Below are 14263 nucleotides of genomic sequence, written 5' to 3' on the forward strand. Positions count from 1 at the left end.
TGATCATCTTGAACGTTGAACATATCTGTTGTGTATTTAATTAAATATCGGTTGAACATTTGCAAATTATTGTATTCAGGTTTTATTTATGTTTAGCAGAACATCCCAACGTAGGCCAAACATCAGTGGGGGGAAAATAAACGTGCGTTGGTTTGGTGCGTACAGATATCCTGAAACCCAAACTACTGTATAATTGGGTACCAAAACTAGACATCAAAAACATGGGCCATTTATAATCTGATGATTGTGAACAATGGCATCTCAACTTTTTCTATCCACTCTGAATGCCAACATTGCTACAATCTTTAAACTGCGTGTGGCAATCAGTAAATAATTTGGTCTACTTTGTTTTTATTATGAAAACAAATGCGAAAAAGTTAAACGGCTCCTCTGAGATTATCTTTTGTTGATTTGACTGTAATTCTGTCCCGAATGTAAAAATAATTTGAATGACTGTCCAATGTTTAAGCATTGCAGCGCTACCCTGTGGACAGAAGCTCAACTGCATCTAACTGATCTTCACAGGTTCTAAAGTAAAACTCTTCATTGATTTAATATAAAAAAAAACAACAACAACACTCTGAACACGTGCTTCTTTCTAACACCAACAATGACGGTTTTACATTAAGTTAAATCTAAAAAGCTACATAAAGTGTGCTCTTGAATTCTCTTCTGAGATACAAATAAAAAATAAAACTTGTGAGAGGCTCATGAAGTCAATATTGCAGTTTTGAGAGTGTGCGGCTCTCCCTAGTAGGCGGATGTCTGCATCGCAGCGGCCAAGCCCAGATACTCGTGGTTCTGGGCGGCGGGCCGGGACAGAGCATCGGGCGGCTCGGGCAGGAAGTCGGCCCGGTAGTCGGGGTTGTCCAAGACGGCGGCACGGGGCAGCGAATTTTGCGCCGTGTTCAAGTATTCGGGTCCCTCTTGGGCTCGAGGGCCCATCTTTCTGTACTCCTGCGGGAAGGGCGGTGAGGAGGAACCCCAAAATGCACTGGAGTCTTCATAGTTGGGATTGTGGAAGTCTGAACGGGCGCTGCTGCCACCGGCCTCAGCCTGGTTAACGTACTCTGCGGCAAACATTTTGTTCAAACGTTGGTCAAACCCAAAAGTCGGATGAGGTCACATATGCGTAACCCCTTCAAAAAGACTTAGTTGTGTGTGTTTTTCTTTAAATAAGGAAGATATCATTCTATGATATTTTACTGAAATGAAAACAGTCATAAAGTTAAAAATAAAAGAATTAAACAGTGTGCTGGCCCAGGTAACGGGGCTGTGATTGGTCGTTATCTGAGCCCCGCGCAACTGTGATGTCATCGTCAGTACACAACAAGTGACAAAATGGCCACACAAGGCACAAGTTGGAATGATCTTTTTTTCTGATTAGTTTCCCAGTAAACTTCAACTGGTAGTTGCAAAAAAAACAGCCCGGAAGCCTCTTTTTGAGTGATTTGTTGACTTTCTGCCAAACTGTTAGTTGTGATCTTTACCGTGTCCAGGGAGGTGGTCTTTGTCGAAGACGTTTCCAGTGGGGTCGCTGATGTAGCGCATAGCGAGACTATTGGCTCGTGCGGGATGAGCCTGCAGACGCACAAAAGGAGGCGTTACAGCCACGTCACGGCGTCGTATGACTGCAACCCAAGCGAAAGGTTCGTACCGCGGCACGGCAGGGATGGTCGCTGTGGTTACTGGAGCCTTTGTAGGGCAGTAGGTACTCCTCGGCGTCCACCACGTCGTCGGCTTCGTCCGAGCTGAGCAGGCGCGAGTAGAACCTGCTGTCGGACGGGCTGGGCGGCTCGCACTGGCGCCCAAAACAAAAACATCTTTATGCCCGCGAGGTTTCGATGACGGTCGCGCTGCTAATCCACTCTGCCAATAGCAAGGGTTGAGAGAATGTGTCGAGGCTAACCTACCTGCAGGACCAGGTACCTGCTGGGGTCCCGCGCCATCTTGGAAAACTCTACGATGAGTTCTCGGAAGCTGGGCCGACTGGACGGGTCGATCATCCAACCTGAGAAAAACACCATCGGCACTTCTTGTTCCATTCTTGCTTACCGGTGTTGACAAGTAATCAAGTATAAATACATTGTTACTGGACTGGAGTTGTTTTTTTTCAGGTGGTCTTTGCGCAATTATGTATTTTTATGACCACTTTTTACGATTCCTAATGACAATTGAAAGCAGTTTTTTTTTTGCACTTTCTCATGGCCTGGTTCCTTTTTTTTTTTTTTTTCCCCGACATCGGCAGGTGAGAAAACATGTTGGCACAACATGGAGTCAGGAAGACAGTGGCGCTCGTTAGTATCGGTTACTTGTGCTCGAGTACTTACACTTGACCATAAGCATGTAGACGTCGATGGTGCAGACGGGCGGCTGCGGCAGGCGCTCGCCGCGCTCCAGAAGCGACGCCACCTCGCCGGCCGAGATGCCGTCGTACGGCTTGGACCCAAACGTCATCAGCTCCCACACCGTCACGCCTATAGGGGGCGTCAGACTTTATTGATTGACACCTCGGGGTAGTCAGACAGAGGGGGCAGCCGGGTGGAAGGCAACTTTACCGTAACTCCAAACGTCGCTCTTGTGCGTGTACGTCCACTGGAGGATGGACTCCAAGGCCATCCACTTGATGGGAACCTGAGCAGAGAGGAAGTTCAAGGAAGCCGGCGTGAGAATTTCATCTAAGACATCCGAAAAGAGACATGTTGATATCCTGAATTGAAGCGAGTTGGGGCTAAACGGCTAACGTGACATCATCAGTCGGCGGAAAATTGACTCTGCAGGCATTTGGGGATCTGAAATGTTCTTCTTGACGTGGCAAAAACCGAACGCTCGAGTGTTAGCCTCGCACGACAAACCTTTCCCCCGTCCGAGTGGTATTCTTTCTCGTCGGCCGTCAGGAGTTTGGCTAGTCCGAAGTCTGTGATCTTGACGTGATTGGGCGTTTTCACCAGCACGTTCCTGGCCGCCAGATCTCGATGCACCAGGTGGCGCTCCTCCAGGTAGCACATTCCCTGCCAAAAAGAGTTTTTCTCTGTCACCCGAAAGCGGGTGGATGAAGATGGCGACGGGGGGACTGCACAACGCAAGCGCCCGCGACCGGTCTCGTCTACCTTGGCGATCTGGACGCACCAGTTGAGAAGCCACTGAGCGCCCACGTGTTCTTGGTGCTGCCGCACATAGTCCAGCAGGCAGCCGTACGCCATCAGCTGCGTCACCAGCTGCACCGACGAGGTCAGACAGATTCCCAGCAGGCGGCACACGTGGGGGTGGTCCACGCTCGCCATCACGTACGCCTCCTGCGAAAACCCAGACACAAATCCACGTCGACCACAAGATGGCGCCAGAGAAAAATTGATGTATTCCACATGGCATTGGTCTGAGCACAAACACATCGAATCGCCGCAACGTTGACTGCGATCAGTCCAAACTGTATCGTGGAGTACAGAAGAGGAAAAAGAGGTGGACTTACATCCAGGATTTCCTTGTTGGCTTTTGGTGATGTGGCCTCTCGGAGAACTTTAATGGCCACCGGGATCTTCACACCTTCTCCGTCAGGAATCCAAAGACCCTGAAAGGTCAACGGCGCTCGCTTACCCTCACTGCTAAAATGTCGACCGCTAACCTGCGAAGGTGCTCTTTCACTTTGAAGACTGTTCCGAAGGCTCCGGAGCCCAGAACCCGGATTTTCTTCAGCTCCGTCTCCTTCAGCATCCTCAGCAGAGCCTGGTTGGGGGCCTCGCCACTGGGGGTCAGCGGTTCCACCAGCTGCGTACACACGTTATTTTTCCTGATTGTTTTTGTGCTTACGGGAGCATCAAACTTGATGCTCTTTGTGTCACTGTTGGGTTATTTATTAGTTGGACCATGTCCACTGAAAAATGTTGGTTACATTTTTTTTCTCAAAAAAGTAAAAAAAAACGGTATTTTTTTTCTATCCCCATCTTGTGGCATCTGCAGTTTTTTTTTTTTTTTTGCAAGAGCCTACTGGGCCAATTGTGGGCCGTGGGCCATACTTTGCCCACCACCCCAAAAATACCTCTCTCTCCTGCAGGAGGCGCCGCATGGTCCTCTTCCTCTTGATTTGTCGTCGCCGCAGCAAGACGAAGACGACCAGTGACAGGATGACGACGAGCAGGAGCCCGCTGACCACGCCCACCGCCAGCGTGGAACTCCGGGCGGCGCTGAGGACACAAAACCAAAAAAAACAGCTTGAGACTTTTCTTTCCGGCAGACTGCACGCCGCGGGCGTGGCGGACATCGTGACGTCATCACGCTACCCGGAGCATCCCGACATTCCCGGCCCCGTGCACCTGCACACACACACACACACACACACACATATGCAAACGTCACATCTCAAGTAAACATTGATTCTGTTTAGCATTTTGTTAGCATGCTATTTCATGATCTGGCTACCCCTCAGTGCAGTTTCGGTGGCACGATTGACAGCGGCCTTGGCCGTCTGCGTATTTCCAGACGTTCATGTCGGCGTCTCCCATGACGCCATGAGGGCAGCGTGGGACGCAGTGGGGGCCGTCTTGGACGTGGGCGCACCGGGAACATTGATCGGGACCCTGCGCGACAAGCCACACCCAGTTAGACAACCCAAGTGAATCGAGTTTGAGTTCCTGAAAATCTTGCACTCCCCCCCCCCCCCCCTCAAAGTATAAATCATTTTCGGTATAATCTCTTCTGATATGACACATTTTTCCCCAAAAAATATACAATTCCTCCCCCAAATATGTTCGCGCCCGTTTTTCCGTGCACTTGCAGTTGAAATCGAGAGCAAATCAGAGCAGCGGTTAAGAATATCAACGTGAAGGGTGTGTGACCTGTCCGTGGCAGGTGGGAGCCCCATCTGTAGCGAGACACTCGGGGTGACATGCCACACAGCTGCCGTTCACCGCCAGCTCCCTGGGCTCCCTGTGCACACACGGATGGCACGGTGGCCGGGTAAGCCTCTGGCAGGGTCAAGGGTCTGTGTGTGTGTGTGTGTGTGTGTGTGTGTCGAGAGAAGGGGTTCATTGATCCTACCCATGCAGCAGGTTGCATGAGTCCACACAGTGCCCGCTACGGTCAAAGTGTCGGCAGGAGACGCACATGGCGGGCCCGGGCCCCCAGCAGCCTTCTTGAGAGCACTCAGGGTGGCACGTACGATTCTGCTCTTCTGCATGACAACACATCGGTACAATCGTCATTTGTTCACAATCGTCGCGTCAGTTGCGGCCGGTGGATGAACGCGCTTGTTCGCTCTTTCTTTTTGTTCCCGTTTGCTTGATAATCGTGTGTATCGTGTCTCGACCACCTGTGCTAGGCTCTCTTCACTTACCGTGTTCATCCTTCGTAGTCGGTTGTACAAAAGCGCAAGCTAGCGATATAGGTAGATAGCAAAATGCTAACGGTGATATGACAAATTTTTGAACAATCATCAGTCAAACGACAAAGGCGACGTGAACCCACGGCAGAGTTGCGGCGACGCCACGTTCCTCAGCGTGACGGTTTGGTCGGCGGATCGGAAGAGGCGAGTCCACTGGTCGCTGCGCGTGTAGCACAGCTGAGGGTTGTCCTTGAGCGTAACCCATCCGGCGCTGACCTCCTTTAGCGAGCGCAGACCCAGCCAGCGGAGGTTGTGCGCCCTCACCACGGCCAGGCTGTGGTGCCTGACCACACGGGGACGACAGAGGAGTCGGTCGGACGCGCCACCTCGGGCTTGCCGACTTGCCGAGCGCTTACTTACGCTCGCGTGGTTCTCCCGCGGATGATTTCCAGGTTCTCAAAGACGGAGAGAGACGTCAGGTTCTCGGGCCACTTCTGGATCACCAGAAAGCCTGCAAAGGTCAAAATGATATTGTGAAATGTTTCCATGGTTATGGGCACATAATCGGGCTAATATGCTACGCTAACTCCAGGCCGGAAGGGTTAAGCGGACGCGCAAAGCGGTCGCTGTCTGGCCCGCGCCAAAGAAATTGGCCCAATCGGGCTTTTCAACTACCTGTGATTTCCTTGACAGTTCGGAAGTATTCCAGCTTGGCCGGGTCCATGGGCGGGATCTTGTAGTGTGCGTCTCTGCGGGGACCAATCAGAAAGTGTGATGTGACCTGCCCGGTGCTCGTGTAGGCCACAAGCTGGCACGTGTGTGTCGACTGTCGGCCATTCGAGTTGAGCGGAGGCAATTGCTCGTTGTTGGTTGTGTCACATTTTGTCTCATGAATGAGCATATTGAATGCGACTAGCTGACTCAACACCGCCTGAGTGTCCACGTTCGCTTTTCGGGGAGGTGGAGATGTCAGCACATTGTTGCACTCGGCCCACAACACCGTCTCCAAAACGCCTTCTGTTGTTTATGAGAAACTACCGGCAAGAAGTCTCTGCCTCCGTTCAACTTATTCAGAAGCTAGCAAGCGCTAACAGCGATGGCTAACGGCTGTGCGGACGCACCCGGTGAAGGAGGTCTCGATGAGGAAGATGTCGCCGTTGATCTTGGTGCAGTTCTGGAAGGACTCGATGTTGGAGGCGTTGACGGCGAGGGTGTTGACGAGGGAGCCCACGCCCACGCCGTCGCAAGCTGGAAGGGACCAGAGCACCGACACAACGCCATCTTGGATGTGGAATGTTTTAACGCCTTTGCTTGAGTCAAGGCTTGAAAAAAAGTGCACCCACTTATAGCATTTGTAACTTTTATGAACTTGAATTGAATCGTAATGTACTCAGGACATATCAGGAGTAAAAAGTATCAATGTTTCTTTTCAAATGTAGCAAGACAAAGTAATGTGTGGCGGGAAAAATACATACTGGGTAAAGTACAGATTCTTGCAAAATTGACTTTGCCGTGTCTGCGTGCCTTTTCTTTTTTTTTTTTTTTTCCCCTCTTTACCTTTGGGACAAGCTCCCTCGCAGGTGCGACATCGCTGGACGCCATTGTCGTCCACCTCAAACATGCCGGCGTCGCACGTGCGCACGCACGAGCCTCCCGTCACCACGTAGTTGCCTGCGCACGCAACACGCACGCACACGTGAACGTACCGTCTGTTTCCAAAAGCGTGCAAATGCGGGACAGCAGCGTCTTACGGGGACAGGCCTTGACGCACATGGCGCCGTAGGTGAACTTGGCGTTGGGGTTGTGGACCACTTGATGCGTCTTGAGGTCGTAGAGCTTCTCGGGAGGGCACGCGTCTTTGCAGGTGCCGTCGTCGTTAAACAGCCGGCAGGCCTGAAAGAGAAAACGCGGAAGCGACGTCAGCCAGGTTCGCCAGCCCGGCCGAGGAAGCGGCGGCGCTGCCCCCCCGCGCCCCCGCGTGGACACTGACCAGGCAGTCGGTGGCCCGTGGGCCGCTGCAGCCCGCAGCGCAGTGCTCGTTGCAGCAGTCGCTGGGTTTGGGACCGCGGCACCTTCGGCTGCATTGCTCGGCGCACGACAACTTGGTGACTGCACCGAGACCATTAGAGTAGATACAACATGACATGAAACTTTTTTTTGCTCGTCAAAATAGGGCTGCACGATGTCGGAAAAACATGCGGACAGAAAGAGGACAAAGAACAAATACGTCTACATTTCTGGCAGTGTTCCGCTCCAGCCGCCCAGCAGGAGCCGTTGACACACGAGGGATGGCAGGGCTCGCCTGCACAAAAGACCAACAATCACACAACAAGACCAAAACGCTTTAGCGAGAACACTACGACGACAACAAGAAGACGTACATTGGTGCGCAAAGTCGTCCCGCTTGAAAAGCATGCTGGGATCGCTGCTTTGGTCCACGATGTCCGCCCACTCGATGGAGTCCACGTTGCACAGCAAAGGGTTGTGGCTCATCTTCACTCCTCCTCGAAGGATCTCTGAACGACGACATCCACACAGAAGGAGCATTCACAAGCAAACCCAAATCACCCAGAACCATCCCAAACCATTGGAAACCATCACCCCCCCCCCACAGGTATGCCAGAACCATTCAGAACCAGGTCCTCACCGGTCAAGTTGCTGAGCTGCAGCTGTTCGAGGCCGCCCGTGAAGTTGATCGCGGCGGCCGAGTGGTTGCGGTTGTAGTTGGACATGACCAGCAGGGCATACTTGCCCTCGTAGAGGTTCTGGCCTCGGATCAGCTTCAGGTTGCGCAGCGGGACGGTACGGGCCTCATTCATGGCCACCAGCACGTAGCCGCCCACTTCCTGGATGGACTGAAGACAAGCGGTATGGAGGAGACGTCCCGGTGTGGATCGGCTCCGACGGCGCCACCTACCTGCAGGAAGGAGAGGTTCTGGTGGTTCAGGGTGTATGTCACCTCCAGGTTGTCCAGGACCACCGCGCAGTTGCTGTACATGCGCACCATGTTGTCGTAGTGGTTCTCACGCGTGCCCAGCAGTGTCAGCTGGTTGCTCATCCCTTGACACACTGGCACACGACACACACATAAATGCAGTCGTTCACAACCTGCTTCACAACGTTCAAATGAAAGCAAGAAAATTCCCCGTATGCTACACAATGTTGCCTTAAGGGACGAGTTTCACTTGTCGGGCGACCGCGCTCGTAAATTGAGAAACATCCCCCAAGCCTCTTTCAGAAACATTGCACTTTCTCTGGTGGCCACAAGGGGCGCTCAAGTGCTGATAAACTTTTATTTGTGTTGTGCACTGCGGTGTATGTTTGTTACTGTCGTGTAGGCGAGTCGAATGTCACTGGAGTTCAGTGTGGTGAGCGTCATAGGTTATTGTCGAGCATGCGAAAAAGGTTTGGAAATGACAACCACTAGATTCGGGCGGCGATTGCCGGCCTGTGTGCCATGACACATTACTATTCTGTATTCCATGTCAAAGTGTCTCAAGTGTGCCACAAATATTTGATTCACCAAAAATATGAATTTGAACATTGGAGATGTCAAATGGCAAAGGAGAAGAATAAAAAGCTCTTCCATGGGATGGCATTGTGGTGTAATGGAATGGAGTGGTGAACAGTGGATTGTTGGGCAGTGAGAAGAGGAGGAAGCAGTTTGGTCGCTGCGTGGCAGGTTAAGCGTGAGGAATGAAATCTTTCTGGATCCCATCCTCATCGAAGATACGCCTCTCGAGCAAGAAGACACGCCCCTCACGGGAGAAGACACGCCTCATATGTTTGCCGAGAAGAGGCGCGCAAAATACACAATGTGCTTTCGTAGAATCGATCGGCTGAACTTCGGTCGAGGTCTGACAAACAAAAAAAATGGACACACACACACGTGCAAAAGCATAAACAGAGCCATGCACACACAGACAAAAACACACTAATGTACACACGCATGCAATCACATCCATCCACCCATGTCCACAAACAGGCACACACAAAAGTGTGCAGATGAAGTGAAGAATGCCCTTCACTCTTCTGTTTGCTGTCCAGCTCAATGCTAATGCTAAATGCTAAGCCTTTCACAGAGCGGACAATGCACGCAGGCACTTGCCCAAATTCAGCGTGAATGCCGCAGTCATGACAACAAGTGCTTCATCAATGCATGTGTGTGTGTGCGCGCGCGTGTTCAATTAGCTGTAACAAGCTAGCCGCTGCAGTCAACAGCCTGTCAGTGTCCACCCATGACTGACAATCATGCCACCTGATTACATCATCAAATCCAATTGTGTCAGTGTGCGGGTGAGCGTGTTACGTGCGTTAACATGAACCCGCTCATGCTCCTCCACACAAACACGAGGCAAACGTCATCACACGTTCATCTGTCCATCATCCATTCATGCCGAGCTGGACTGGCCGCCTGTCAATTGAGTGACAAAAACAAAGCCGTTTTATAATATTGCACTTTATGAAAAACTTCTAAGCCCAACAAATAATTCACTATCATGATTTCATGCTGCAAACAGTTCATTGTGCTGCTCGGTCCGATGTGGCTGCTCGCCTTGGCCACAGGGAGGCACTATAATGTACACACAAATGAAAAAGAACACACACTTGATGTCAAATCAATATACACTTGTGAGTTTAGTTCCATTATGTGTCAATGTGTGCCGACACTATTTGCGTTCAATTATCCGTTGCTTCTAAAGCCACAACTATCGATGTGATCCATTAGCAACGGGTCGCTTGAAGCTCAAGAGGCTTCCGCGTACCGAATGAAATGAGAAGCTCGACGAATCAACCTCCTAGTGGATGATTAAGAGTCCAGTTTTGGGATACTCTATTGAGAAAACTTAATGACCAGGTTCCGACCCAGGACGCCAGACTCTGGGGTAAATGTGGCAACCACGTGAGTCACCGCTAATGCAGCCTCTTTGACCTTGCCAGCAGACAAAACATTTAAAGGTGACCCAATCAAATTCAAATTCATCGATTGGCACCATTTGACTAAAAGTGCTTTCATTGATTTATCGAATGCACTTAAAGCGGCTCACAGGTCACATGCGCACTTCATGTCACAAAAACAACAACACAATGGACTTGTGTGCTAATCTCTCTCTCGCTCTCACACACAAACACACACACACACACACACACACTTGCGCACACACGCGTGCGAGGAATGTGTCAGCCAGCTGAAAACATTCAACGGGCAGATTCCCACCCAAAACACACACTCGTTCCTGTGCACGACTCAACGACAGATAACATTAGCATTGATGCTAACACAATGTCAGCTAATCAATAAAACGCACATTAAGCATGCTAGCATGACAGCTAACATTTCACATGCAAGTATGAGCAACTCTGATTAGCCACACACTTTGTTCACTTTCGCAACGTCGCACTAGTTCCGACACGTTCCACAATACACACACACACACACACACACACACACATGAACATAAGCGCACAGAAAGTGTCAGCACATGTCAGTGAGAGTCGTCTCTCAAGCTACCTGTGCTGTGACGTAAGGCTTTTACGTACACATGCACACAACCAGACAGAACCCCCCACACCCTCCCCCCACACACACACCTTCTCTTTAGGCCTTGACATTGTGACCTTCGACCTGTGCACCAGCACGTTGAACATGTTTAATCCCGGCGACGCGCACTGACCTCCACATTCTCAGAATTCCAAAGTCAACAGTCCCGTAGGCTGCAAGCTCACCTGCCAGAACGCGTGCACAGTCTCTCTCTCACACACACACACACGCACACACACGTATCTCAGCCACACTTCTGAACATGAAACAGCAACAGTAAGACGAATCAGTAATAAGGACCAAAACAAATGTGTACACAAAAGGTACATACACAGACCAAAACAAATACGCACACACACCTACACAGAACAACCTCCACCCCCCACTATATGGATTTGTTTATACACACATAGGCAGACATGAGCGCACACATGAATCTCAAGGTCCTTCCCAGCCGGTGGAAGCTTTTCAAGGCTTCAGAGAAGCCCTTGCGATTTGCAAAAGTGCTTGGAGAAGGCGCTGGCCGTTCCATCATGTCAGCTTCCATCCTTCCAACTGTACTCAAATGAAGAACTGTGATCCAATCAGAGCAAGAACCTTTTTTTTTTAAACAAATGGCATCCTAATGAGTAATGTGCCCATTTAAGATGGCAAATGGAAGAGATTGGAAACGACCATCTGGGTCTTTTTGAACCCAAAAGGACACCAACAATTATTTTTAACAAGTTGGAAATGAATTTGGGGAGTTTTGGAGCTGGGATGCAATTGATGACTTTCCCTTCATTTCAATAGAAAAGATGATTTGACATACAGTACGAGTATCAAATTCCACTTGCATGTCAAGGCACACAAAACCATCCAATGATTCACTCTCACTTTATGACAAATATAGTCGTATGAATTTCTGCGTTTGGTGTTGCGTCACAATGGCGCGGTTCCTAATATTTTGGTCAGCCAAGCACAAACACACACACACGACGCGAGTTGATGTGAGCGTCATGTTGATGCCGTTTTGGCAAAAATGCGAAGAACTCATCATCACGGGCAAGAGATGTTTGCCTTTTGGGAATTGTTCACGTCCGCCAAGGTACTCGATGGTGACGCCAATGATTTGGAGACAGTTGTTGAACTTGTCAAACCCGTGTGTGCATGTTCAGCTTCGAAAGTAACGTCAAGTAACGTAAGGTGATGTGAGCGGCTGCTCGTCGTTACCTTTCCTGTCGGTTGGCGTGCAGCGGGCGTCCGGCAACAAAACCACAATAAGAAGCAAAAGAGAAAAAGGACGGACGCCAGCAAGAAGCAAAAAGTCCGACGCGCCTCCGCACATCTTCACGTGCAAGCGCGCGCCTTCGCTTCCGCTAAAAGCCTTCCCGGGACTCGCACCACCACCAACGTGGACCCGCGCAACCCGACGACGACGGACGCGGACCAGCCAGGAACTTCTTCTCGTCCACGGTGTGAAAACCTGCACGCGCGCACGCACATACGTGCGCGCACCCCCCCCCCCCATCCCGCCCTCTCTCGCTCATTTTCTTACAGTGGGTGTGTGAATGTGTGTTTGTTTTGATTGACACCTGGCTTCCTTTCATAAGTGGAATGTCATGCAAGACACGTAATAGAAAAACACTTCGAGCTGTCACTGCTTGGATGCTAAATGCTAACGGCATCATCATGCTATTCCATGCTATATGTCATTTTTTTTATCGACCGACCATTAGTTTTCTTGAAATATTTTTGCGTGATGGGGGCGAGAGTAGATGAATATTGTTTGGACAAAAATATTGCACTCATCCTGTGATTTACCGACTAGCCAATTCTTTCTTATGTAAACCCTGAGATTGACTGGCGACCAATCCATCAAATGTCGATCCCCGGGTAATATCTTGGCCTTGATAAATCGTTTCGAGTGGAAACAAGGGGGCAATTCAATTTACCACGGCAAATTGAAAAAAACAAAGTTCTTTAAAGGGTTCCTGCAGTGGAAAGGGGGCGAGTGTGTCCTGCAATTGACTGGCGGACAGTCAACTGTTTGTCTTTCCATGCCTTTGCAATGGCTGGGGACCAGTCCGGGTCACTTGTCTCTAGCTCAAGCCAATGAAGCTGAGCGTGATGAAAAAGGGTTCAAAAACAATAATGCAAGAGAAGGAAATTCCTTCGTGGTTTGTGAGGAAGATGATAAGGCGAGGTGATGAAGATGGCGAAGATGAGGGAGTTGCTAATGAGCCCAACCGGCTTGATGCAAAGGACGCTTCGAGTTTGCAATCTCCAAGCAAATCTTGATAATCTTCATCGGGAGCAACAATGCGTGCGGATCAATACTGCCAATGGTGGGAATGCTGAACGTCCTGAGGCGTCTTTGACTGATTGTTGTGTGAAAATTGCTCATTTTAATGCCGGCGTTCGGTTAAGTTTGCACAACATATCTGCAAATATTTTCCCAGCCCTTTGAGGGAATTGATGAAGATGAGGATAATGATTACTAAACTTGCTCCTTTTTTCAACCATCACGACTGAAGCAGTCAAAGGTGAATAATAGATCTCCAAATGATGCTCAACCTCAGTCGACGATGGTTAGACTACTTTCCTTTTGACAACGGATTGGAGTCATGTTGAATGCGGTGAGCGAGCGCTCTCTGCCGGATAATTGAATAATAACACGCTTCAGCTGCATCAGGGAGATTTTTTTTGGTTTTGTTTTATTGACACATTTTTCGTTTTTCTAAAAGTCCCTGTCAGTTTGAAACATGTTTGATGATTTCTGGGTTTATTAAACATTGTTTTGTTTGGGAAATTCTGCATACGTAAAAATATCTTGGATTTCAAAGCAACCTTTAAACTCTTTCTAAATGCCCCATTTCCATGAAAGGCGGAAAGAATATCAATTTTAGCGATATTTTTGTAATGCTATCGAGCTAAAGTTTCGTGCGTAGTAAAACGTGAGTCGTGACGTAGGCACGGGACGCCCAGAGCGCAGCAACGCAGTGACGTCACCACGCGGTCTGTTTCTCCGGCAACAATGGGCGGAGTCTTGGGCTGGTCACGTGAGCCAGTCGGCCCTTTGTTGATGAGCCCCGTCCGGCGAAGAAAGACGACCACGATAAGACGCAAAAAATAAAAATAGAAAAAAAGAAACCTTGCAATTGAGTGTCAGAGCCAGACGAACCAGACGAAGAGGACGTGGAAGCCCAAGTTCGTTTGGATGTTTGGACTTGTGGGGGATGGAGGCTCAGTCCGGGTTGTGAGGGGGTCGCCGCAATCCGCCGTCGGCTCTGCTTTGTGCTCGGGTTCCTCCTCCTCTTCGTCGGCGGCGACATGAGGCGTTGAAGGCCATCTTTGCTCTCCTGCTGGCGCTTTGGCAACAAAAGCGCGTGATTTTCCTGCTCTTCTCTTCTGACGTCATCTCG

At 50.0% G+C, this 14263-nt stretch overlaps 1 protein-coding gene across 4 annotated transcripts; it reads right to left on the minus strand.

The window, feature by feature from the left end:
• Positions 1-66: 66 nt before the first annotated feature.
• On the minus strand, positions 67-14173 carry LOC127593400 (melanoma receptor tyrosine-protein kinase-like). 4 transcript variants are annotated; one of them, XM_052054827.1, is made up of 27 exons: positions 13993-14173; positions 8235-8386; positions 7965-8172; positions 7699-7833; positions 7551-7619; positions 7308-7426; positions 7069-7210; positions 6875-6988; positions 6439-6565; positions 5993-6066; positions 5738-5828; positions 5461-5660; positions 5035-5167; positions 4833-4923; positions 4417-4574; positions 4278-4310; positions 4037-4181; positions 3643-3765; positions 3470-3568; positions 3111-3296; positions 2856-3011; positions 2559-2634; positions 2331-2477; positions 1914-2011; positions 1658-1801; positions 1491-1581; positions 67-1070 (listed from the first exon to the last, which is right to left on the minus strand). In XM_052054827.1, exons 1-27 carry the CDS (start codon positions 14171-14173, stop codon positions 751-753), a joined length of 3612 nt encoding a protein of 1203 aa, XP_051910787.1. In that variant the 3' UTR covers positions 67-750. The 4 variants fall into 4 exon arrangements, with proteins under 4 accessions (XP_051910787.1, XP_051910789.1, XP_051910786.1 ...); XM_052054829.1 differs by lacking the exon at positions 13993-14173 and adding an exon at positions 12072-12336 and having other exon boundaries at positions 7965-8234; positions 8322-8386; XM_052054826.1 differs by lacking the exon at positions 13993-14173 and adding an exon at positions 12072-12336.
• Between the last annotated feature and the right edge of the window lie 90 nt (positions 14174-14263).

The sequence above is a fragment of the Hippocampus zosterae genome, chromosome 20, assembly GCF_025434085.1.
Source record: "Hippocampus zosterae strain Florida chromosome 20, ASM2543408v3, whole genome shotgun sequence".
NCBI classification, from domain to species: domain Eukaryota; kingdom Metazoa; phylum Chordata; class Actinopteri; order Syngnathiformes; family Syngnathidae; genus Hippocampus; species Hippocampus zosterae.

What these genes read in the sequence shown, in the direction of transcription:
- LOC127593400 (XM_052054827.1), bottom strand. Translation starts at nt 14,173, where the DNA reads ATGTCGCCGCCGACGAAGAGGAGGAGGAACCCGAGCACAAAGCAGAGC. An exon ending in CACCGAAACTGCACTGAGGG is followed by an intron (nt 4,311 to 4,416) that starts GTAGCCAGATCA and finishes GTGTGTGTGCAG; the next exon opens with GTGCACGGGGCCGGGAATGT. An exon ending in GCCTCCTGCAGGAGAGAGAG is followed by an intron (nt 3,766 to 4,036) that starts GTATTTTTGGGG and finishes GTGTGTACGCAG; the next exon opens with CTGGTGGAACCGCTGACCCC.